General features: G+C 41.7%; 3 protein-coding genes across 3 annotated transcripts in view; all 3 read left to right on the top strand.

The window, feature by feature from the left end:
* The first annotated feature begins 413 nt into the window (after positions 1-413).
* tbc1d25 (TBC1 domain family, member 25) lies at positions 414-8059 on the top strand. Its single transcript, XM_085344478.1, has 7 exons — positions 414-574; positions 3681-3790; positions 3883-4037; positions 4315-4442; positions 4530-4718; positions 5056-5331; positions 6096-8059. The coding sequence occupies exons 1-7, from the start codon at positions 530-532 to the stop codon at positions 7794-7796; spliced, it is 2604 nt and encodes an 867-aa protein (XP_085200604.1). The 5' UTR covers positions 414-529; the 3' UTR covers positions 7797-8059.
* A 4244-nt stretch (positions 8060-12303) lies between these two features.
* On the top strand, positions 12304-19104 carry ndufb11 (NADH:ubiquinone oxidoreductase subunit B11). Its single transcript, XM_085344619.1, has 3 exons — positions 12304-12606; positions 13531-13661; positions 18693-19104. Exons 1-3 carry the CDS (start codon positions 12433-12435, stop codon positions 18820-18822), a joined length of 435 nt encoding a protein of 144 aa, XP_085200745.1. The 5' UTR covers positions 12304-12432; the 3' UTR covers positions 18823-19104.
* A 2768-nt stretch (positions 19105-21872) lies between these two features.
* The window catches only part of LOC146611183 (regulator of telomere elongation helicase 1-like), a 44842-nt gene continuing 42030 nt past the window's right edge, over positions 21873-24684 (top strand). The window contains exon 1 of the mRNA XM_085344288.1: positions 21873-22156. Coding sequence (XP_085200414.1) covers positions 22055-22156 — 102 coding nt within the window. The 5' untranslated portion in view covers positions 21873-22054. The remainder of the gene's footprint in view (positions 22157-24684) is intronic.

Raw genomic sequence — 24684 nt, 5'->3', positions numbered from 1 at the left:
TGGAGACAGTAGAGCATGTAATACTGCGGTGCAAGGGTTATGATGTGGAGAGGACAGTTCTGCAGAATAGGTTGACGGAGCGAGGAATTGGGGAATTTAATCTAAAGAGTGTGTTGGAGGGTAGTAGGGCACAGGTGAGGGAACTGGTGGGGTTTCTGAAGGATATAGGTGTTTATGAAAGAGTGTAGGGTTTTTTTGTTTTTGTTTTTGTTTTGATACAAATTGTAAACTCACTGTCTGACCCATACTCCGGAACAGTAGGAGGCGGTAATGCTCCTTTACGTTGGTTGCCAACCGCCGTTAAACACAAAGAAGAAGAAGAAGACTCCATACCAGTTGGTGGCGGTAATGCACCAATTCGTTGTTTGTCAACAGCCAATGAATACAAAGAAGAAGAAAAAGAATCAGCAGAATATCGTCAAGCATAGGAACTCGGCTGGAGCCACTTCCATCATGTCAGGATAGAAAAGCAAACAAACAGCAGACAAAGCTCGGTCGAACCATCCTTTTCCGAAACGGAGTCTTTACGATGGAAGGCGAGGAGGAGAGGGGTGTTGTTCGTGTCAAAGTCAAGGTGGGAGAATGATGGTTTCTTTGACTTCCACATAGGCTGCCAAAGACTGCTAACAGCGAGCAATCATATTATCGCATAGGTTAAATTGGCTGTTTAGACAGACACGCTCCCGCGTTAATGTTAAACATCGAAAATATGCACTCCGTAAACTGGATGTTTAGCAGTGTGCCATAACAGAGGGGGCCTCTTCTATTTATTTGGGGGTTTTCGGTAGAATTGCTTCTTCTCGATGCCGATCAGTCATTGTCCCTGTCAGTTTACACTGAGTAAACCTGTAATGTACACCTGACACGGTTATCGGTCATAACACGTTGACAATATCCAATGCAAACATCGGGCTGTCACAGAGGTGAGCTGACGTCACTTGCCTGCCCAGAAAATGTGTGCGTATTGTGCCTGTAGGTATCCCCGGCGGTGTTGTTTCCCCTGCGTCGGGAGCACGTCCGGTTGACTCCGCCTCCATTACAAACAGCGAGACGTGGAAGTAGCGATGTTTACTTTAGTGCAAAACTGAAAGATGACTGTCGTTACAAACAGAAAATGATACATTTATTGTTCTCACTTTATGAGATTATTTTAGCAAACCGACGACCTTTTGCCCGATAATCATTTTTATCCTCCTGTACCTTCACTGCATAAAGAGCTAAAACTCCAAAATTTCAGGAGTAGCTGGTCATTAGAAGAAGTGTTTGTGAACTAAAAATCAAGAATGAGGGAAACTCTTTGTCCGTGATTTGGAGAGCCCAGTGGGAAGTCTGCCGGGGATGCCGTGGCAGGACAGGTGCACCAGCATTTTTGTTGTGTCAATTGTTATCTGCATCAAAGACATAACAGCTTATAATGTTACGAACCTTTTTGCTGTATGTTGCACAATACTTCAAAGTTTAAAGGTCATAATATGACAAACTTCATGCAGAGGAAAGAAATGTACACTGTATACCCTGCATCATTTAATTATACTGTTAAATTAATGGCCTTTTTGTGACACAAAAGAAATTCATAATACTGTTATAGTTGCATAAATAAAAGTAGGGTAGAATGTGTAGAAACTAAAAAGCTAGTTTCTACACATTATTTCTATCACATTATCAGATATCAAAAAGGTTTAATATTCGAATGCACATTTGAACAAAATGTATTCAAATATTGAACCAAATAATAATGTTGATTGATATAAAAACCAGAAAAAAAATCCCTTCATCCTTCAAGCTCGAGTCCTCTACCAGAGTCTTGGGAGCTCAAGGGTCCTGCACGGTATCTTTGCTGTTCCTAGTACTGCGCTCTGCTGGACACCACTACTGTATCCGGTTGGTCAGCCATCACCAGTTTATCCGCCTGTATCTGAAAGTCCCACAGAATCTTAACTCAGTCATGCTCAACCACCCTAGGGGGCGTATCCAATTTTGACCTCGTGACGTCCAGGACATACACGAGGTCAGCTAGCATCTTGCACCCTGCTGTTATGTGCTGGATTGTCTCAGGGGCATCTTTACACAGCCTGCACCTGGGGTCTTGTCTGGTGTGACAGACCCCAGCCTCTATGTGCTCAGTTCTTGTTCCTGTGCTGCCATGATTAGTGTCTATGTGCTGTCACTCCAGCTTTGTCCAGCCACTGGTAGGATTTCCAGCCACTTCGTCTATCTGCCGGTGGTACATACAGGGGCCTTTCCTTCATGATGGTTCTTCTTGCTCCACTTCTTTCTTAGGTTTCTGCTGCCTGAGCTGTTCACTAAGCACACAGTCAGTTGTGGCCAACTTCCTGATGTACTCATGGATGTTTGTTGTCTCATCCTGGACGGTGGTTCAGACACTCACTTGCCCTCTGCCTCCTTCCTTCCGCTTAGTGTACAGTCTCAAGGTGGTGGATTTGGGTTGAAACCCTCCACACATGGTAAGGAGATTGATGTAATCTCTCCAGCATGTCTTGGGTTTGCCTCGGTGCCTCCGTCTGGTGGGCCGTGCCCAGAACACCTCACCCAGAAGGCGCCGAGGAGGCATCCTAATCAGATACCCAAACCACCTCAACTGGTCGTGCTCCTTTTCCAGCTGAGGACCACAACCTCAGATTTGGAGGTGCTTGTTCTCATTCCCGCTGCTTTACACTTGGCTCCGAACTGCTTTAGTGCAAGCTGGAGGCAACCACCAAGGCCACATCATCTGCAAACACTGTTTTTCCCATGTGAGCGTTGAAGTTTTCCAGTAGAATGACAGAAACACTAGATGGATCACCCTAAAGCATCCCACTCAGTGACCCCAAGAAGGCTGGCTAGTCTGAACTGTCCATTGGTGCATAAGCACAGATGACAGTCAGGACCCATTCCCCGACCCAAAGGTGCAGGGAAGCAATCATCTCATCCACCAGCAAAAACCCCAGCATACTGGCAGCAAGGTGAGAGAATACAAGAATACCCATACCTGCCTACCACCTGTCACTGAGACCGGAACAGAGTCCAGCCCCAAGCTGTGCATTGAAGTGAGGCTACTGTAGCTTTATGTATCTGTTAACCTCAGGCTTCTTATTCACCACAGAGGTTACATTCCATGAGTGTGGTCCCATGACGCTTCTTTGGGCTGTGCCTGCCAGCACAGATGGCATAAGGCCCGACCCCCCCAGACGCTCACCTTTGAGCTCCCTCTCCAGGCCTGGTTTCAGGGTGAGACCCCAGTAACCCTTTTGCAGATAGAATAAACAGTCCCTTGATTTCTATTCTTTTCATAGGGGTCGACTTAATCGTGCTTTGTCTGGCCCCTCATCCAGGACAAATTTGCCCTGAGAGACTGTAGCACCCCCTAGGCAACCCCCCACCCCCCAACAACAGAGGATGATGTGGAGCATTATTCCATTAATTTTATGTGTTTTGTATGCTTTACATTCAAATAGACGAATTATTATGTATTTTGTTTTATAATTATTTTACAGTTATGGTCTAGTAACAATGCATTGTTTTTTATTTTATTATAGGGTGGTATAGTATCCCATTGACTTGGTTTGTATCTCTTATTCTCCTACCATGGTTTAACCACACCAAGAATGTTTGTATGTTTACATGTTTGTCAGTGATGAGATTGTAATATGATTTTTATTTATTTATTTATTTTTTCCCAGAAATGTGATGGGGCACTTCCTGTGGAGTTTCGCTCCTTTGCTGTTGATCCCCAAATAACATCGCTGGAGGTTTTGCAGCACATACTTATCAGAGCCTTTGATTTGAATGGGTAAGAATAGTCAGAATGGCCAAACAGACTTATAAACAGAGAAGTGCCCAAAGAATTTATCTAACATTGTTTAAATATCTTTCTTGAATTAGGAAGAGAAATTTCAGCGTTGGTTACCTGTCTCGCGATCGCAGCGGGGCTGAAATGTATATGTCTCTGGTCTCTGACTGGGATTTGGATGTTGCGTTTGTCAGTGCAGCCAGACCATTTCTGCAGCTCAAGATGGATATAAAACCTTCTGAGGACAGTAAGAACACCAGCAACTTAAATCAAGACTGAAAGCAAAAATGTTATAGATTTCTAATTTATGATGTAAATAATATAAATTTTAAAGATCAAAACTACAGTCTGTGGTAGAACATTTTGTTACCCATCACATCCAAACTTTTAAAAGTCTGTTTGCAGAAGAGAAATGATTACAACAAAGAATACCTCTTTCAGATTGAAACCAGGCATCAAAACGTGACACAGGAAGGACTAAAACACTGTTGCTGTTAAATCTGCTTGTCATTATTTCACTGCAGGCCCTGTTTTGGAAGACTGGGACATCATAAGCCCCAAAGACGTGATTGGCTCTGAGCAGCTTCTCACAGAGAAGACTAGATCCTTGGCATCTGCAGCTCTTCCCTTCACCCAGTCTCTACTGTCCCAGGTTCCTTTACCTTTCCTCACTCTGTTTAACCTAACCACACTCTCTGAGCCACGTTTTTGCTGATGCACCTGTTTCTATTCTGTTTAGGTGGGCCGGACCCTGTCGAAGGTCCAGCAGGCCTTCAGCTGGTCTTATGGGGAGGAGATCAAGCCTTTCAAGCCCCCTCTAAGTGACGCTGAGTTTCACAGTTACCTTAACGGACAGGGACAGTTGACCCGGCCTGAGGAACTCAGACTGCGAATCTACCATGGGGGTGTGGAGCCGTCGCTGCGGAAGGTTTAGCACCTGTGTTTGATTAATATTGTATATGAGCACCTTGTACGCTCTAAACAAAATAATCTGGTTATTATTTCTGGTTATTATTTAAACTGAACAAATTCTCGTGCTAATTCTAGCTATCCTGCTATCCTAGCTCTCCCTCTTGGCTGAGAGTTTTAACAGTCAGCCAGCTTGCAACCAGATTTGAACTGATACGTTCAGTCATTTGCGATTTTTGGATGAAAAGATGGAACTTGAAGGACAATTAAGAACATATATGTGCAATTATAGAATTTGTATTTTATGACTTACATTTCTCAAGGATTAACTCCTCTGTTGTCCTCTGTTGGGTTAGGTGGTTTGGCGTTACCTCCTGAATGTCTATCCAGATGGACTTAGCGGACAGGAGAGAATGGACTACATGAAGAGGAAGACGAGAGAGTATGACCAGCTAAAGAGAGAGTGGACAACCCGGGTTAGTCATGAGGACCTTGAATTTATCCGTGGAAATGTTCTCAAAGACGTCCTGAGGACGGATCGAGCTCATCCATACTATGCAGGCTCTGAGGATAGTCCCCATTTGACTGCCCTCACAGATCTACTCACCACATTTGCCATCACTCATCCACAGGTTTGTATTGGCACATTATCTGGAACGCAAATCTTCTCCTGCAGTCTGAATCTCTTAACCCTCTGTATCCACAGAAACGCCAGAATCTTGGCTAAAAGCTCAACAAACAAATAGAAGAGCATGTAAACACAAATGACATAAACACAAAGCACGGATTCCCTGTTTGCAGAGTCGCAGACAAGTATGTAACATTGAAAGCCGGCATCTCGCAGATTCCAAAACTGCAAGTTTCATCACGCTCCGACCAAAATTCACTGAACCAGCAGCAAAAGAAAACCAGACCACGCTTCGAGTTTGAAAAATAGTAGCATGAATTTTGTCTTACCTTTGCTGTTTTTCATCTAAAACCTATTTTGTCACTGTTAAAGTTCATTAACTAAATAACTCCATCTCCTACAATGCCTCAGAGAAGTTTTTCATCAAAGGAAAATCACAATTTTCTGCCCGTTACAGAGATTACTGTCTGATAGTGACAGCACGTATGAGAAGAAAAGGAACAAACCAAGACAAAATAACAAGGCTGATATTTTTCTTTAAGAAAAGACTGATTTGCATGACTTTAGCTTTTCTAATGGTTTGCTCAAAGCAATCCAGTTTTGATTCCTTTAAAAGTATTTTAATGTCGGCTGTTTTAAGGAAGAAAGACCACAGTCTTAAATGATACATTTGATGATTGTGACATGACATATAACGTGATATAGAAATGTGTTCTTTGTGCAAACTGTCATCTTTTGTAACGTTTTGCCATTGTGTTGTTTTTCCAGATCTCTTACTGTCAAGGCATGAGTGACATTGCCTCCCCAATACTTGCAGTAATGGACAACGAGGCACACGCCTTCATTTGCTTTTGTGGCATCATGAAACGCTTAGAAGGAAACTTCCGGCCAGACGGGCAGCTCATGTCTGTTAAGTTCCAGCATCTGAAGCTCCTCCTGCAGTACTCCGATCCTGAATTCTACTCTTACCTAGTGTCCCGAGGAGCTGACGACCTCTTCTTCTGCTACCGTTGGCTTCTTCTGGAGCTTAAACGAGAGTTTGCGTTTGATGATGCTCTAAGGATGCTGGAAGTTACTTGGAGCTCTCTGCCCCCAGATCCTCCTGAAACTGAAGTGGAGCTTCTGGGGCCACCTCTGGAAGCCGACGAAACAATGTTCAGCAACTTTGAGGACAAGACGGTTGAGGACTACTTTCAAGATAAGGAACAAAAAGAGAAGCAGCGTCGACGGCACATGCTGCGACCTTCAAGAGAAGAAGCAGACATGAACATAAATGCCATCGCTGATGAAATGGACAGGCAAAGCGTGAGCTCGGACAAAGCAAATGTGGGTGACGAGTGTGATATCCCTCAGGTAACCATGGCAAAGACAGATTTGAAAGGTGCTCCCTTCGAGAGGCAGACTAGTTTTGGGGAGTTTAAATATTATACTGCCCGAAATGAAGACAGCTTTGATATGGAGGAGGTTGAACAGCATCCTCCATGTCAACAGGGTGCAGTGGTTTCAGAGTCGATAACGAGCATCCCGAGGCGCCAATCCACAACTGACACTGAGGAGGACACGGGAGAGCAAACACCACTGTTTAAAAATTTTGATAATGATGTTTCTCCACCTCTTTTCCCAAGCAGCCAACCCGTCTGGAAAACTGGCTCCTCTGTCTCTCCCATGTCTTCAGTGTCACCATCGAGTTGGCCTGGTGTTTCTCCAGACTCTCCTCCAAAGTCCACATCACCATACGTGAGCAACGAAAGTGAGGCCTTACCAAGAGCTGGCCTAAACGTGTCAGCTTCTTCTACTCAGTTGCCCAGCAGTACACGCATCAGTTCACCCACAACCCCCACTGCACGGACATCCGTCAGCTCTCTTTCTACTGCTCAAAACAGATCCCTGCTGTCTTCACCCATTTTGTCCTTTGGAAGAGGAACATCTTTGTCTGGTTCCAGGTTGTACTCAAACAGTCTCCTCTCACCTGGCAACAAATCCCCCAGCAGCGCTGCTAATACGCCCAGTTCTCTAAAAGCCGAGACCACTGGCATCAAGCCGTGCTCCTTGCCACCTCCTCAAGAGTTTGGTAAAGGCAACCCGTTCATGCTGTTCCTGTGCTTGTCCATCCTGTTGGAGCACAGAGACCATATCATCAAGAACAGTTTGGATTACAATGAGCTAGCCATGCACTTTGATCGCCTTGTGCGACGCCACAACCTGAGCAGAGTGCTGCAAAGAGCCAAGGCCCTGTTTGCAGAGTACTTGCAAAGTGAGGTGTGGGACTCAGAAGAAGGGGATGAGGTTAGCTCAGACTCTCCAACAACAGCTACTGCTACTCAGCACTCCCCTTCTTCAGCCATCTCTGCTAAGCCCATTTACAGCCCTTTAGCATCTCCACAGTTGTCATCTCCAAACTCAACCTATAATTTGGCAAACACCATTCCTTCTCTGATAGCTCAAAATTCCTTTTCCACCAGTTCCTGATTCTGTTGTACATCACTGGCCTCCTTTTCCGGACTGCTTAGTGGATTCAGCTCTTTCAATTCTGTCTCTAATTAAATACATATATTCCTTAAGGTCAGTGTAATATTTTTCATTTTTCTTGCTTGTTCTCTGGAAGTCGGGATAAAGAACCTAAGAAGCCTTTTTTCCATTGGGGTTGCTGATTCTTGAAGCTCAGTAATTTGGGGATCTGATATTTGACCCTGAGCCTGTCTGAATCATACACTTGGTGCATTTAACCCGTGTTGCCACTTTTATCATGTTTGTTTACAATCTGATTTCCTCTCCAGGAAGCCATGGAAGTATGTTAATTAAAACACGGGAGTTCAATTATTTAAAAACATAATGGGATGGTGGTTTCTTGAACTCATGAGTCAAGTCTTTGCTTTCACTCATCCCGAGTGCACGAACCACTGAATAATTGCAGAATTTGTATGTTTTGTTTTGTTTTTTGTTTGTTTGTTTGTTTGCTTGTTTATTGTTTTTTAAAAAAAAATAACCTCAAGTGTGACTTGTTACTCATAAAATAACATGCTCGATAGGGATGTGACCCTGTGACCCCAATAATTTAATCCGATAATCTAAATTCTTTTAGTTTGGATATTTTAAATAAGTGTGTGTGTGAACAAGGAGCCACTCGCTGACTATTTAGTTGGCATGTTGTTTCATTTCTTTGTATCTTCAAAGCAAACATGCAGAAAGGCATTTGCAGTGACATTCACTGTGCTCGGGAGCACATGGTACACCATCCAGGACTCATTTCTGCCTGAAATTGCTTCCTGTTGAAAGTAGGTTGTCCTCTAAAACACTCACTTGAGGCAACTAGTTGTGAACTGGTGCCATACAAATAATATTGAATTGAAAACATACTTGGCAATATTTGACACATAACACGACCATAGCTGCATACTTATTGGCCAGTAGTTCCTCATAGAGTAGCTATGGTCCAGATGAACTGGTTTACTTATTACAAACATATAGCTGCTGCGTATGGTCCAGTCTCTGCTCTTTAGACGTTTTCCAGTCAATTTCTAGTTCTTTCTAATTCATCTTGGAGTTGTAAGACTAGCTCACCATAACCACAACCTACCCTATACTGGAGCAGACAGTATGAAGGCGTAGGTTCTGATGTTGAAACTGAGATGGGGCCGCTGTCTCTGATCCAACCTCTGCTAAGCCGCTGTTAAAACAAACAGCTGTGACGTCTCTTTAAAACATGTTAGCCCAGGACAAAAACTGGCTGCCATGCTGTGAACATCAGTGTGGTTTCAGTCTACTTTGTACAAATGCCTTTTTATTAAGAGACCTTGTGCTGGGGTCACAAATTAAAACTACATCAGTAGTAAAGTAAGTACTGCACACTGTAAATGTGTTTATTGAGTAATGTTTAATTTTAGCACTTTGCTCATTGCTCTTTTCCAAAGACAGTGTTTTATGAATGTACAGCTCGCATCTTCTTTTGTCCTTTTTGGAGGGAAACTAAGATCTCACAGAGTGAACGCGACTAACAGCAATCAATCAAAAAGCAGCTGAAAGCTGTCAGGACACGCCCAGGAGGATTGGCCCTATTTTGTTGTTTTGGTTTTTTTTGAGTTGATTCACAGATTTATTGATCACATTAGATATGTGCCTGTGAAATCAAAGCTTGCATTGTGCTAGCTCTGATATAAACTCCACTTTAACAAAGCTTACATTCATCATTTTCTGTTATTGTTTGTGTCAAAGCAGTTATGCTCATGCTGTGGTTATAAAAGGTGGTGATGATATTCTGGTCTTATTTTTTACCAGCTCAACATAGGTGAAGGGAAGCAAAATACATATTTATGTTTTAGGCCATGACACTGTCAATAAGCTGGGCAGCTGGAGAAATGCTTACTCTGGATGGGTTTTGGCCCCGGTCACATGAATCCATCCTTAGACCACATGCTCGACGTTCCAGACCTCAGCTCAGTTGTGTGCCATCTGTTAGGGATATGAAGGCACAACTACAAATTTTGGGAGTAGATCTTAAAACATTCTTCTTCTTAGCATGGTTTACCTTACCTATTCTTACTTTTTAAGGGATAGGTATTCTGCAAACACAGTACTCATGCAAAAGTAACGCTTATTTGAGAATTACCTTCTGAGGACTGTTTCTGTTTAAACAGAATTTGAAGTGACTGATATCGTTGGAGAAGCTCGTATGGTTCTGATTCTGGGGTTCTGTTTTGCCTCCTTTTGTATGTCAGTATTTAATATCAAAATAAACCAATCTGAAGTAACTGTACTCACTGGACTGTGAGCTAGCAATATGTACATTTATTTAAAAAGATTTATCTCAAGTTATCTATGTAAACAAAAGTTAAAACACAATGTTACTGATTGTATATTGGACACAAATAAATATTCAGTGCAGCTGATTGCATGGAGGATGATTGTTTTGAACTGATTCATGAAGGCTACAAAAGTCCAAGTGTAGAATTTGAAATACAATCCTGTTCTCAAAACTGCCTCAATTTTAATTTTACTTGGGTGGATCTAGTACTTCTTTGTTAATTCATTTAAAGCAATTAAGCATTTTAAGAAGTTAGTCTAACTGATGCACACATGAGGTTCACGCCTGATTATAAATTCTGCTTCACACCCACCATCTGATGACAAAGTTGAGTTGTAGACACAGTAGGGTTGAATTCGATGTCAGCACATCCGTTGCAGCTGTAACAGCATCAGCTCTTCTTGGAAGGCTTTCTACAACGTTTAAGAGTTTAATTATGTCAATTCTGACCATTCTTCCGAAAGCACATTTATGAAATCGGACACTGACGTTGGACCAGAAGGCCTGGCCTATTCATCCCAAAGGTGTTCTGTCGAGTTGAGGCCAGGACTCTGGCGTGGAAGAGCTTGACTAGCCAGAACAAACTCCCTCATATATGTCTTTGACTTTGATTTGTACATTGATGCACAGTCATGTTGGCACAGGAGGGGCCATCTCCAAACTGTTCCTACAAAGGTGAGAGCATGAAATTGTCCAAAATGCCTTGGTATACTGACGCATTAAGAGTTCCTTTGACTGGAACAAAGGTGCATCTGACAGTTTGCATTAAGGTTTGGATGCAGCTGCTCAGCCATGGAAATCCATTCCATAAAGCTCTGTATGTGCTGAGCTAATCTGAAGGCCAGGCGAAGTTTGCAGGTGTGTATCCATTTACTCTACAGAAAAGCTCCGTGTTGCTGTCATTCCCAGTTGCTTCACTGTTATATTACCTGTATCAGTTGACTAAGGAATTTTTAATGAGGAAATTTAAGATCTGGAATTGTTACACAGGTGGCATCCCGTGTAACAGGGTACTGCTCTGTCACAAGGAGCAGTCTGCAGACTTAGGTCCTTGCTTTTATACACCTGTGGCCAATGAAGTGATTGGAAAACCTGAATTCAATGATTTGGATGGGTGTGTGAATTATTTTGGCAACAGCATCATTTATATTGCTCATGTTATGTTTGAGCAGGGGTAGCTTGTCGGCTATCACGATTGGCTGTCTACCTGCAGAGAGTGTTGTCAGTGGAGGGAGTGTGCAAAATAATCAGCCCACCGCGTCTGTGGGCTTCACTTCCTGTTGTTGTAGCCAATTGTAGACATGAGCAAAGTTGTAACTTACAAAAGAGTTGAAGTGAAATCAAGTGGAGGACTATACAGGAGCACATTTGCAGTGGTTGAAAACATGTACATGGACCCTATGACAATGACAGATTTGCAGGATCATAAACCTTTAATACTTATTTTATGCTTGAACATGGATAGTTCAAAGGTAGCCTGTCGGCACTCACAGACTGATAAAAACGTAATACATCTGGTCTTTAGGCTATACTCGTAATTGTTTTTGTCGGTCCATCAGCAAACTGCTGAGAAGATTAAAGTTATAACTTACAAACAGCTCAAGTAAAACGGAATTTTAAAACAATAAAAAATGGTCATTGCAGCTACTGTCTGTTATTTCCATCCTTTATTTTTCATCATTTATGATTATTTTTACATTTCAACTCTCTTCCCCTTTCAGTGTCACACAGTCAGCATTTTACTGAAAAATAGATGATCTGCGTCCAGCAACATGAATGCAAAACTGTTGAAAACATGACAAAATCAAAGCTGAAGAAATGTTTTAATCTTGGGATTTATCAAAGAACATTAAAAAAAACAAAAAAACAAGCAGAGGACGAGGCTGTAGTGACAGATGTAGCTGTACTGAATGTCAGCAGCGTCAGGAAGAAGGAACACGAGAAGCTGGAGAAGAACCAAGAGCTGAGAGGAGAACAGGGAGAGCTGTGGAGCGTGTAGGGGTATGATATGGATCAGCCAGTTTGTGTTAGCGCTCTTTTAATCTTAGCAAACAAAATAGTTAAAGCAGATTAATGAACTTGCAGATATGCTAGGTGGTTAGTGATGTGTGGAACTGTGTATACACACGTAAATGTTGCCTGACATTTTTTTCCGAGTGTCATTTCGGTCCACACTCCATCACAGTTGGTGGCGGTAATGCAGCGTTTCGGTTTTTGGTAACCGTAAACAAAAAAAGAAGAAGAAGAAGAGTTGAAACCGTAGTTTCCGGTTCCGGGCTAACAGTATCCTTCACAAGTGGCAAAATGTTGACCCGAATTTCGCGGTTTGGGCTGACTTTGCCCCGGTTACTTTATAATCCACCAGCCCGGTTGGTCTCCCAGTCTAAAGCGAACAGTGCTACAGGCTCAACCGCGGTGACGGAGCTCCACCCCGAGGTCCAGCATTCTGGTCACGGTGAGGTCAGCCCGTATGTCAAGGTGAGTTCTGCTCGATCAGATTTGAGGACAGCATGCTAATGTTATTTTTACACAGTAAAGGGCTTTACACACCGGACGCGTTCAATTCTGTGGTTTAAATTATTCTCGGACACCCCCATTAATGCAGCCGTTCACGCCGACCGCGTATTTTCACTGGACGAATTTACGGCATTTATTTTTTCCCAACCAGGCTCGATTTTTGCGGTTCTTCAGATCCAAATAAACCGATCTGATTGGTCAGATCGGTTTATTTTGCAACAAGTGCGCTGAGAGTTTAAATTGCGCACCAGTTCTGAATATACAATAGTATCGCAATGATTAAAAATAAAAATTCATTGATTAAAAAATACTATTTTTACCGCAGACATACAGCTAGCCTGCTCTGGCTCAGTCGGTTCTCTGAAATGATTTGTCTGCCCGTGAGATCTGATCAGGTGTTCGTTTTGTTTCTGTTTGTTTGTTTTTTTTTAAGCAGTGTATTTTGTGTGAGAACCATTGAATCTTACAAGGCCGCTATTAATTTAAAATAAAACACGAATATGCCTATCAGAAAAACAATTAATACTTCACAAATGTGTAAATATCAAAAACTGTCCATAATATTAGACTGATTTTAAAAGCTGCTTTAAGCTATTCCCTGTCAGAAGAGGTCACCTGATAATGCAGGAAAATGTCTGTGGGACATTTAAGCGTTTGCAAATTCTTCAGTTTATTCCTCAGGTTCAACTTTCCTCTGGCTTGTCTAGATGTAGTCAGATAAGGCGGTTTTAAGTCAGATTCTCCTGAATAAAACAAAGAACTTTAGTTGTTCTGTTAACATACAAATCATATCAGAAAGTGTAGACAGGCCAGTATCATCCTTCCAGTACTGACTGAAAACATGTTGGATACTTAAACTGGTCCCCTTTTGTGGGTTTTTTTCAGAATCCGGAATACCATGGCTTCTCCAGCGATCCAGTGGAGGACGAGTGGAATATGAAAGTGGGCTTCTTCTTCGGCATTTCAGTTGCTCTCGTCATTGGAGGAACTTTTATCCACTATTTACCCGACCATGGGTGAGTTCTCAATTTATCTTTTCATATCAGCTCATTTATATGGTGGCTAGACTTAGCTATGGTTCTTTGTCAAAGGACAGAGTGAAAATGTCAGATGTCTTGTCCTAAGTTAAAATAGGATTATATACACTACTCGTCAAAAGTTTCAGAACACCACAACTTTTTTCTTTTATTGAAAATTATTCAGTTTAATGTCTCATTGCACTCTGAAATGAAAGCATGCTACAAATAAGTAATTGGAGTTTAAAAAAAAAACAAACAAGTCATGGAATCAGTTTATAGACCAAAATTCTAAACCTTTACTCATCAAAGTAGCACCTGATATAACAGCTGAACACACCGGCTGCATTCTTTCTACAATGGAAATCAAATATTCTCCAGAAAGTTCTTCCCATATTCCCATCTTCCTTTTTTCCCCAACATAGTTCTGGCACAGCTTGGACTTGTGTTTTGGGTCATTATCTTGCTGTAGGATGTATTGCACTGCAGAATGCTGTTGTAGCTGTTTTGGTTCAGGGAGCCTCTCACGCTGTACAAGTCACCGACCCTGGATCCAGCAAACAGCCCCAGACCATCACACTTCCTCCTCCATGTTTGACAGACGATGCCACACACTGTGGAACCATCCTTCACCTACTCCACCGCAAAGATCCTGTGTGATGAACCCAAGGTTTCAAATGTTGATCCATCAGCCCATAATACCTTCTTCTTCAGTAGTCCAATGGTGGTATTTCATGTCCCAGCCAAGCCTCTTTGTCTTATTCTGACGTCTGGCTTTCTTGCTGCAACTCGTCCTGTCAAACCTGCAGCTCAAAGTCTTCTCTTCACAGCTGAAACTGAGACTTTCTTACTACGACCACTATTAAGCTGCTTGAAGCTGTTGTCCTGTGAGCCGCCTATCACACAGCTGTTAACTTGTCCTCTGATTGAGTCGTGTCTTTGGGTCTGCAGACCTCTTCCTGTCACAGTTTCTGAGCCTTTGGATGGTGAAGGAAACTGGACTCACTGACACCTTGACTTTCTTTTCAGTTTCTCTGTAGGACAGACCGACATTTATAAGTGTTATGATGGTCTGTCTCTCTTCCATTGTTAATCACCTTTTTCTCACCATTTATGTACCATCACACTGCTTTCTGCAGTACAACACTGTTCAACTGATGCTGACGAGCATATGGTACCACAGTGTGTTGCAACACTTCTTTAATGCAGACACAGGGGGAAGTAATCCAGAAAAGTCGGAACAGCTGTAGAAATTAGTAGCACCAGCTTTCAAGGCTTGATCAAGCTCCATTGTTGCAGAACAGATTAAATTTTTAATCCGTTTTTGTATAATTCTGAAATGTACATGATATTTCCCCTTTTTTTTAACCTCTGGCAGTTCACCGCTTTGTACCATTTCAAGCTATTTATTGGACTTGAATTGCAATAAATAACTGGATAAATGTGGGTGTTCTAAAACCACGCGTGTGTGCGTTATGTGTGTACACGGATTCTCTGTCACCATACCACCAACAACGGCGGGCTCCCAGCACACAATTTCAAAACCCCTGCTGACCCTGACCTCTCAGCATAGGTTGAACTTGGGATATAATTCAGTTTTACTAGAGTAAAAATAAAATCAGCTTAACACCTGATTTGATTGTGGCCCATCGAACCATTGACCCAGTAATGGCCAAGAAAAAGACTAAAGGCAGCGAGGTGTCCTTTCAATGTAAAGGTATGATCAATAATTGTCGGCACCACCAAGACTTATATCCAAGTTCATTTGTATGCACTTGTATGTTACTGATATATTAAGTGTGATTATATTTCAGTATAGTGGTGTGCAATTCTTTACCAGTTTGTACCAGTTCCTACTTGGAAAGTCCACTGGTGTCTGCTCAGATCTGCAAACACTTTAAACAACATTCTTTTAGTTATTATCCTGAGAAATGTGTGTTTTGTTTTGGCTTTTTTTCATGTTTTTATTTTTTTATTTTTGGTAAAGCGTCATGGTCAAAGGACGCTCCAAAGAGCAGGGCGATATGACCAAAAATATTTATCTATGTCATTTTCTTATCGTTGCCCGACATTATACCAGTATTACCGTGAACGGTATGGCCCAGCTCTACAAACTAGTCACCAGTTCTTGAAATTGTCCCCATTTTGGCCTCATCAGAGTACCTTGGGATTAAGAACACTATGAATGCTGCAAAGTGAGCCGTCGTTTCTGAGCCGTGGTTAAGCCAGCCGCTTACATTTTCTCACCAGGGTGGAAATTGGCACCTGCCGCTGGCCAAATGTGGGTAAATTTCTGAAGTGGTGTGTAAATGTGAACAATGCACAAGCCACTGTGGTGGGTTTCACAGGAGGCTGTTGCTAGCATCAGCCTTGAAGAAGTGCAGTCCCTATAAGAGAGTGAGGAAGATGAAGGTGGAATTCACGTAAGAAAATCGACAATTCGGGCAAAATGAGTGGCTGCTTTGAACATGAGCCACCCTCAGTATCTAAAGTGTAGCAATTAATCCCCACATGCTGCCCTGCTGAGGAAACTAAGATGTCCTAACCAAGCAATAACTGTACCAGCCCGAATAAAAAGGAAAACTTTCAGTAATCAAACAAAATGAAATAAACTTATGTTTGCATGATGGCTTGATTCATAGTTAATCATCCAGGTAAAGAAATCCCCACAATGTTGATTCTGTTTATCTCCCCCTGAAAACACTACATCCAGTTGAATGAACTTCCTGTCATTAAATGTAATTGTTTGAGCGATCACGAAGGGCCGATTTAATTTTTGTTTTTGAATCCCCTCCCTGATCAGCTGTGTTCTTAGGACTGTGGTTAGAGGCGTAGCTGCCACTGACACGTTACATGAAAGGACTTTGAAATCTTTCTGATTCCATTCTGGCCCCTTTGAGCGCGTCCGTACTCGAGGCTCGTCTGTTTTTAACAGTTCACATCATCTTTGTCGCGTTTGTGTAATACACATGGGTGGCTGTAGCTCAGGTGGCAGAGCAGGTCAGCCACTAATCAGAAGGTCGGTGGTTCGATCCCAGGCTGCCTCCTGGTTGCATGCCAAATATCCTTGGGCAAGATACTAACCCCATGTTTGCCTACTGGTGATGGTCAGAGGGCCCGGTGGCGCCAGTGTCCGGCAGCCTCGCCTCTGTCAGTGCGCCCCAGGGCAGCTGTGGCTACAATGTAGCTTGCCATCGCCAGTGTGTGAATGTGTGTGTGAATGGGTGAATGACTGAATGTAGTGTGAAGCGCTTTGGGGTCCTTAGGGACTAGAAAAGCGCTATACAAATGCAGGCCATTTACCATTTACCATTTACAAAGCAGCAGAGGAATAGCGTGAGTGAAAACACTTTCTACATCCTTTTTGTGAAAATGTTATTTTTCACACCCTCCTGCATACACTCAGTATTTTGTTCTCATGTATTTTTTTTTATTTATTTTTTTGGGTTAAAAATACAACTGCTTAGATCATCTGTGTTCTTGTCTCGTAGTTTGTGTGTGAGCACCCGTGTGTACACCTGTGAGCATGAGCTAGCTTTTATTCAAAAGGTTCCTTCATGTAATGACTGCTAGAGGGTGTGGGGGGGCCACAGCCCCGTCCTCCAGGGCATGAAGCAGGTATGGAGGAGATCCAGGCTCCAGACATCCAGAGGCCCTCAGAACACAGGAGACCAAGGAAGACCAACGCTTATCAATATATTAATAAGCAATACTTGGGAGCACAGCAGACGCTAACTGAATATCAAGTTAATAACACTTTTTTTTTTTTTTTAAACAGTGACTTGAGATTAAGAAACTTAAATTTTACAGTTGGAATATTTTTAAAATGTAAATAGAATGAAAGTATTTGCGAAACTCTTTAGAATTGCCTCACATAGAGGATTTAAAGTATAACATGAGGCTTGCAGACAGCAGCGTTTGTAATTGTAAATTCATGAAGGAAATTGTCCCTTTTCCAATCAGTTATTGTCATTAATAACACAGTAATTTAAACTGTGGCTCTACTGAAGCAAGGTGCGAGCAGCATTATTGTGCATTAGTGATTTTGCATTATATCCATTCAAACAGCATAAATTAAAAGTAGCATGTATGTAACCAGATCAGTAATTTTCCCCCACTGTTTGCATCGGCAGCTGCTCTCCTCCTTAGCTGGGTTGTACTGGATGGCCTTTTTGTTTTTGTTTTTTTTTGTAATTTTCTCAAAAAGAAGTTTGTTTCCATCTTTAGCGTGAACGGTTTTCTTGCATATTTTACAAAGTGCTGCTTTGTTGGAGGCAGCTGAGGCAGCTTCCTTTTTAGGTACTAGCTCATCGTAGGCTGGCACATGGCTCTTACTCTCTGACATGCTCAGGTTTGTTTCTATTTTACACTAGAGAACAATAATGCAAAACCTTACAATAGTAATGACATCACTATGACATTTTTATATTGCATAAAAACATAGACTGATATTATTGTGGACAATATGATATAGGCACAGCCCTCGTCTATGGTACATCACTAAAACATCCAGACGGTCTGGACAAATCTCATCGGTCTTTGTTCTGCTGGAGATTTTGTAAATGTTCTTGTTCCTGTTGTTGTCAGAGTTTGTCCATAACAAACACAATGTCTGAATCTGAGTGTGTTCTTAGGTTGTCCAGGAGACTTGTGCATTTATGTCGCAGGTTGATTGATTGATTTTTGTATCACTGGATCTGCGGCGTGTGTTCTAGACACTCACGTAAAGAGAGAGGGTGAGCTCTTACTTGATGACTGCCCGGTGGTGAGCTGGATGGGTTGGTGGGGGAGGATCCAAGACACCATGCAAAGAAAAGATCCAAAAATGTACCCATCAACTCTGATTTAACATGGACGGATGAAAGTTGTCCTGTTGACAAAACATCACAATTGAATATTCTTTCTGGAATTCATGAGGGTCTAAGTGGAATAATGAAATGTTTACACCTAAACTTGAGTTAATTATTGTTTAATTATAGGTTTCATTCTGATTTTCTCACCGTCCATATCTGGTGTATTTTTGTGTTCCAGCATGCGGCAGTGGGCCAGAAGAGAGGCCGAACATTTGATTCAGCAGCGCGAGGCCGATGGTGGCCCTCTCATAGAGGAGAACTACTATGACACAAACAAAATCATTCTTCCCACAGCTGGAGGACAGTAACCTGTCCACTGTAATACCTGATTATTGTATTTCACTGATAAAAATAAAATATGTGTGTTGAATTTTGTTGTTATTTTTTGTGGACAGTGATGACGTACAGTGGCATTTTACTCAAAGCCCTGCTTGTGTCGTGGATGTCGATTTAGATGTCAGCCAGTCGTCACCTCTGTTTTTTGTAATGGGATTGTTATGTACTGTAAGTATTGTAAGATGGTGACAGAAATCTTACAGTAGGAGGTGTAAGACATATTAATCCGAGCCAATAAAAACATAGAATATGTTTGACCGTACCTGTCAACCCTCAGCCTCTTCTATTTAAAAAATACACTGTAACTTCAGACACCACATATCAGTATGTAACCATAATAACTGGGTACTTCTACGTTACATGACTTGTATAAAGCTCCTAGCCTGATATAATTCTGAAAATGAAAGACAATGAGGGAATATAATAACTACTCTGAAACATTTTTACAAACAAACCACTCATCCTAAAACACATTGATGAGAGTAATCGCACTACTACACATATTACACAAGTCATAGTTACTGTTGGGACCAAGTAGTGTTAATTATATTAATATTAATGAAAGACCTGAAATAAAACTGTATTCATGAAATAGACTAGAACTTACAGCTAGAGTTTCATAATCTGCATCTTATACACTTTGTTCACTCCACAGACATGCAGAGTGAACTAACAATGTCAAGCCTTTGTGTTTTCCCCAAACACTAAGGATTTGAAAGAAAAGCTCTTTCCATGATGACTTTGTAGTCACTTTGGTGTACTAGTGAGTTACACGATTTGTATAAAAGTCTTTGCCAAGAGGGCAACAGAAGTCACTACATAGTATAACACATAATATTCAGTACAGACAAGTGAATCAACGCAATAGCAAACATTCAACATTGTTACAGAAGAGCGATTCTCTCGCTCCTTTAACCTGGACCTAAACTCCCCCACTGTGGCGGCCCAACACTCCCACGTTTTGTTTAAACGTAAGTACTGAGTGTGTAATCCATGTTTTGTATAAATACATTTGACAGCACGGGTAAACCTTTACACAAAGTAGCTATGTAGCCGTCACTCACACATCACGGAGCCGTTGGTATTATGGTTTGTTTTTGATCATAGTGAATTTCATCACGCAAGCAGTTCATTAGGCATAAAGAAAGCTCAGACAGGACCACTCGAGCTACAATTCGAGGAGACTTGTTTATACCCCACAGACGGACAGCATTTGGGCAGAACGTCCTTTCTGTCCAGGGTGGCCATCTGTGGAACAGTCTTCCTCAACCCATTAGAGAATGCTCGACATTCAATTTGTTTAAGGCAAAGGTTAAAAACTGGTTATGGACAAATCAAGTGTGTGATGTATGAGTTGTATAGTTTTAATGTTTTATTTGGGAACAGAATGGTGTGTATGTGTAAGTTTGGTGATGGAGTTTTTATTATGAATGAATGATGAATTTTTATGAATTATTATGTCTATTTTTATGCTTAAGGACAACAGATGGAAATTAGCCCTTGGCTATAATCTGGTATGTTTACATTCATGTAATTTTCTTTTTTACATTTATGTTCATTAACATGCACTGTCCTAAATAAATAAATAAATAAATCAGTCTGTTAGTTAAAAGTGGATTCTGAAATTAAGTAAAAAAAAAAATGCTGGCCAAGTTTTGGGGGGATTGTTGAGAGAAGATGAAGAGTTCAGCAGATTGGTGAGACACTGGAAGAGCAGAAAGATGAAGAAGGTGTGAGAACACCTGCTTTAAGGAGAAAATATAGTTTTGTCTGCTTTCAACAGAAAATGTAATTTGCAGCATTAAGTGACTTCATCCTCACTACAATCCGTTACTTAAAGAATATGTTTATACTATAAAAAGAGACGCCAATAAAACTCTTTCATTAATTACAGGCGATCTATTTCTTAACAATTTTCATGACAGATGTGTGGGGTTCTTTTTCTTATGCAGGTTCACTATGACCAAAACTCCAGACTCCCAGTAAAACATCACGCCAGTGTCACAAGATAAAGTTCAGGAAAGTTTCTGCATAGTTCAGAGGCTGCTCAGCAGAGGATGAAGATGTGCGTGAAATGGACTGTTACGATTGGTCAGAATTATCCCATGAAAATGTTAACTTTTTTTTTTATAAAGAAGGAAAACACATGTAGTCTTTTCATTTAAATGTATATTTTTAAGTTAATTAAAATCAAAGCTAACGCTATGCCAGCTTCTCACTTTGGTTGACAGTGTAAAACCAACCTGATGACATGAACTTCCAGAAAACCTAAAAGTCAAACAAACACATTCAAAGTTTCAGGGCTGTGAGCACAAACAAAACGTCTGAGCCCCAAAACAGCTGTAAATCAGTGTGGTCGTTACAGTGAACATCGCAGACTTTTCTCTGTTTGTTTTACTATATAAATTGATTTATTGTGAGCAGCAGGAATATTAACAGATGGAGAAATTTGCTGGAGCACATCGATCACTATAGTCACAGATCTGTCTTTAACAGTATCATTATTTTTTTCCCCTTGTTTGTATGAAAACATCTGCTGATCACAATTACTGACAGTCTGATATAATAAGTAGCTTTGTTTGGAATTGTGCAGGGCATGTCTGCATCATTGTTTCACAGAAAGATGTAGTGATAGCCAAATTGGTCAGTAGATGTCACTGTGGAGATGAGTTTCAGATTATTTTAAAGCCTCGCTCATTTCCTTTGCGGCACTTTTAGGTACAACACCGGCATCGACGCGCGTTTTGTAGTCCATCTTCTGCACGTTGTAGTTTTAGCGTGGCAGACATCAATACTTTGGAGACTGTAAAAAGTCGTTGCGATTCTCAGTGCACTGCTTTTCTCCTTATGAGTTATCCTACCCATTTTCCCCGGACCTGCTCACTTTTTCCATTGAAGGCGAGAAAAGTGGTTTAGAAAATTAAAGGTTGTTGTTGGAGTGTTCAGGATTCCGTGACCCTTTGAACGCACCAGTCGTCAGCGTCACAGTGCGCATGGGCAAGTTAACAGAAAGCTGGCGCGAAACAACAAGAGTTGGGAACTCCTTTCTACTGAGTCTAAATGAGCCAGTGTTAAAAGTACATTATACCACAGTTCAGCCATTTTAACGGGTCAAACAGTAGAAGGGACTACAGCGCTAGAAGAAGTACCTCTCTAAACAAGAACAACTACTCTTGCTGCTGCCGACTGACGCCAGATGACAGAATGCCTTCACTGACTCTTAGCGGAGTGGTTGTAAATTTCCCTTTTTCTCCCTACGAATGTCAGAAGGCATACATGAACAAAGTGATCGAATGTCTTCAGAAGGTAAGAATCGACTGACATGTGTATGTCTGTTAATGGAAACGAGCTGCAAAGGGCAGTACTGAGTAGCCACAGCTATGCGGCCACCATGCTCACCGTTTGCCGCATGACAGAAGTGATCTCGCATCTGCTCGCGCAAAACGCCGCTTCCCAGAAAGCACAACGGCGTATTGCCGACATATATCTGCTGTGTCTGTCGGGATAGGCGCCGTTTCCTCTTTGGGAACAGGTCGTTTAGTGCTGCTTTGCCTGCGTTTCAGGTGGCAGTCGCATCTACGTATTGCTTTAGCGACTTCCTCCTGCTCTCTGTGCCATACTCATACAGGCTGATCTTCTCACTCAGGTCGTGGTGTAATGTGTGCATTAAAATACAGCAAGCATTCCTATATTCTTTAGTGATAGAACAGAGCCAGACAGATACACACGTTAGCTGTTTACATTCCGTCTTCTTCTCTTTATTATCCTATACCTGAAGAAGTTACACACACACACATAACATGGCGTGGTGCCCACTACTGGCGATAGCTTTTATAACACACAATATACCTCGGCTCATACATAACATTATGAATTAAGCAAAAAAGAAAAGCACGTGGATACTTAGTTCCTTTCTAAAATTCAGTGTAGACTACTGCAAACATCTGCTTAGGAATGAAAAGTGATCCAGGCACATGTATGACCTCTTTTTGAAACCTCAAAACACATTGAAGATGACAGAAAGACAACATATCCTTAATAAAGGTGAAAGTAATGGTTTTGCATCTTGATTTATTTTCAACATATACATTCATGCACAGCAAGACTGTGACTGAAGAGGATTCTGATGCAGCAGATTTAAAAATAAAGTAATCGAGTGCAGCTGAATGCACAGATATCTTTCAGGACTGTACAAATACACAAAATGAATGCATTTTAAACAGCTTTATCCAAGAAAAGACATTTCAGCAGGTCCAGAGTAAGCAAGACTTTACATCTTCTTCTTGGAGAAGATTTTTCATCATCTTCAGGTGTGTGTGTTTTGATATGAATTTTACCCCTAAGATTGCAACCATTAGAGGAACTGATTGTAATCAGAATCCACAACATTCAGCTAAAGAGGTTTCCTCCAGGTGAATGTGTTAATGGAGTTACCCTTTGGTAAAAAACAAAATGCTGGAAAATAATTTATTTTAATATACTTTGACTTTTATGTTTGAGGAACGCTGGCATGAAATGTGTTATCTGCCCAACATAGCAGCTAAGCACAGTTTTCTAACAGGGCGCCATCCGCAACAGGACATAATCATTAGGCGATCGTGGCTCAAGAGTTGGGAGTTCGCCTTGTAATTGGAAGGTTGCCGGTTCGAGCCCCGGCTCGGACAGTCTCGGTCGTTGTGTGCTTGGGCAAGACACTTCACCCGTTGCCTACTGGTGGTGGTCAGAGGGCCCGGTGGCGCCAGTGTCTGGCAGCCTCGCCTCTGTCAGTGCGCCCCAGGGTGGCTGCGGCTACAATGTAGCTTGCCAGCACCAGTGTGTGAATGGGTGGATGACTGAATGTAGTGTGAAGCGCTTTGGGGTCCTTAGGGACTAGAAAAGCGCTATACAAATGCAGGCCATTTACCATTAGCTAATGTTAGTAAACTCTCTGTAGTTTTTCAGACAAACACGTTAATATGATATGAAAATTCACATTATTTTATGTAGATGACTGTTCATCTTCTGTGTCTTCTATTTTCAAACTGTTAGCTTCATTCAAAATCCACACTCTATTTTCAAGACACACTAAATCACCAGGATGGATTGCCCGGAGAGTTAAAAAGCGTTGGTGAAATGGGGGTAAATTATGTTGGCAGTATGTCGCTGTGCTATACTGGATGAAGTGTGATTTATCGAATACGTTCCTATGTAATGCTGGTGTTGCAGTGATGTGCACCACTGGATTTTTGTAACCTCTTCCATTGTGTTGCTACAGTTACAGCTGGTTGAAGAAATGAGTGTACAATCATATTGGTTTTTAATTCAAGTTCAGTTTTATTTATACAGCACTAAATCACAACAACAGTCACCTCAAGGTGCTTTATATCGTAAGGTAGACCCTGCAATAATACAACAGAGAAAACCCAACAATCATATGACCCCCTATCAGCAAGCACTTTGGCGACAGTGGGAAGGAAAAACTCCCTTTTAACAGGAAGAAACCTCCGGAAGAACCAGGCTCAGGGAGGGGCGGGGCCATCTGCTGCGACCGGTTGGGGTGAGAGAAGGAAAACAGGATAAAGACATGCTGTGGAAGAGAGACGGAGGTTAATAATGATTCATAATTAACAGCAGAGTGCCTAACACCACTCATCACAGTGAGTCAAAAGGGGTGAGAGATGCTGAAACACAGTGCATCATGGGAAGCTTCCAGCAGCCTAAGTCTATTGAAGCATAACTAAGGGTGGATTCAGGATCACGTGACCTAAAGTCAAAAGTCAAATTTATTTATATAGCACATTTAAAACAACAACTGTTGACCAAGGTGTTGTACAATTAAGATAATTAAAAGAAAT

This window comes from Diplotaxodon limnothrissa, linkage group LG20 (genome assembly GCF_057381915.1).
Source record: "Diplotaxodon limnothrissa isolate DT_005_m linkage group LG20, D_limnothrissa_male_GT1.1, whole genome shotgun sequence".
NCBI lineage: Eukaryota > Metazoa > Chordata > Actinopteri > Cichliformes > Cichlidae > Diplotaxodon > Diplotaxodon limnothrissa.
This window is presented reverse-complemented; position numbering and strand designations above follow the sequence as displayed.

What these genes read in the sequence shown, in the direction of transcription:
- tbc1d25 (XM_085344478.1), top strand. Translation starts at nt 530, where the DNA reads ATGGAAGGCGAGGAGGAGAGGGGTGTTGTTCGTGTCAAAGTCAAG. An exon ending in TATAAAACCTTCTGAGGACA is followed by an intron (nt 4,038 to 4,314) that starts GTAAGAACACCA and finishes ATTTCACTGCAG; the next exon opens with GCCCTGTTTTGGAAGACTGG. An exon ending in TTGCCATCACTCATCCACAG is followed by an intron (nt 5,332 to 6,095) that starts GTTTGTATTGGC and finishes TTGTTTTTCCAG; the next exon opens with ATCTCTTACTGTCAAGGCAT.
- ndufb11 (XM_085344619.1), top strand. Translation starts at nt 12,433, where the DNA reads ATGTTGACCCGAATTTCGCGGTTTGGGCTGACTTTGCCCCGGTTACTT. An exon ending in AGGTCAGCCCGTATGTCAAG is followed by an intron (nt 12,607 to 13,530) that starts GTGAGTTCTGCT and finishes GGTTTTTTTCAG; the next exon opens with AATCCGGAATACCATGGCTT. An exon ending in CACTATTTACCCGACCATGG is followed by an intron (nt 13,662 to 18,692) that starts GTGAGTTCTCAA and finishes TTTGTGTTCCAG; the next exon opens with CATGCGGCAGTGGGCCAGAA.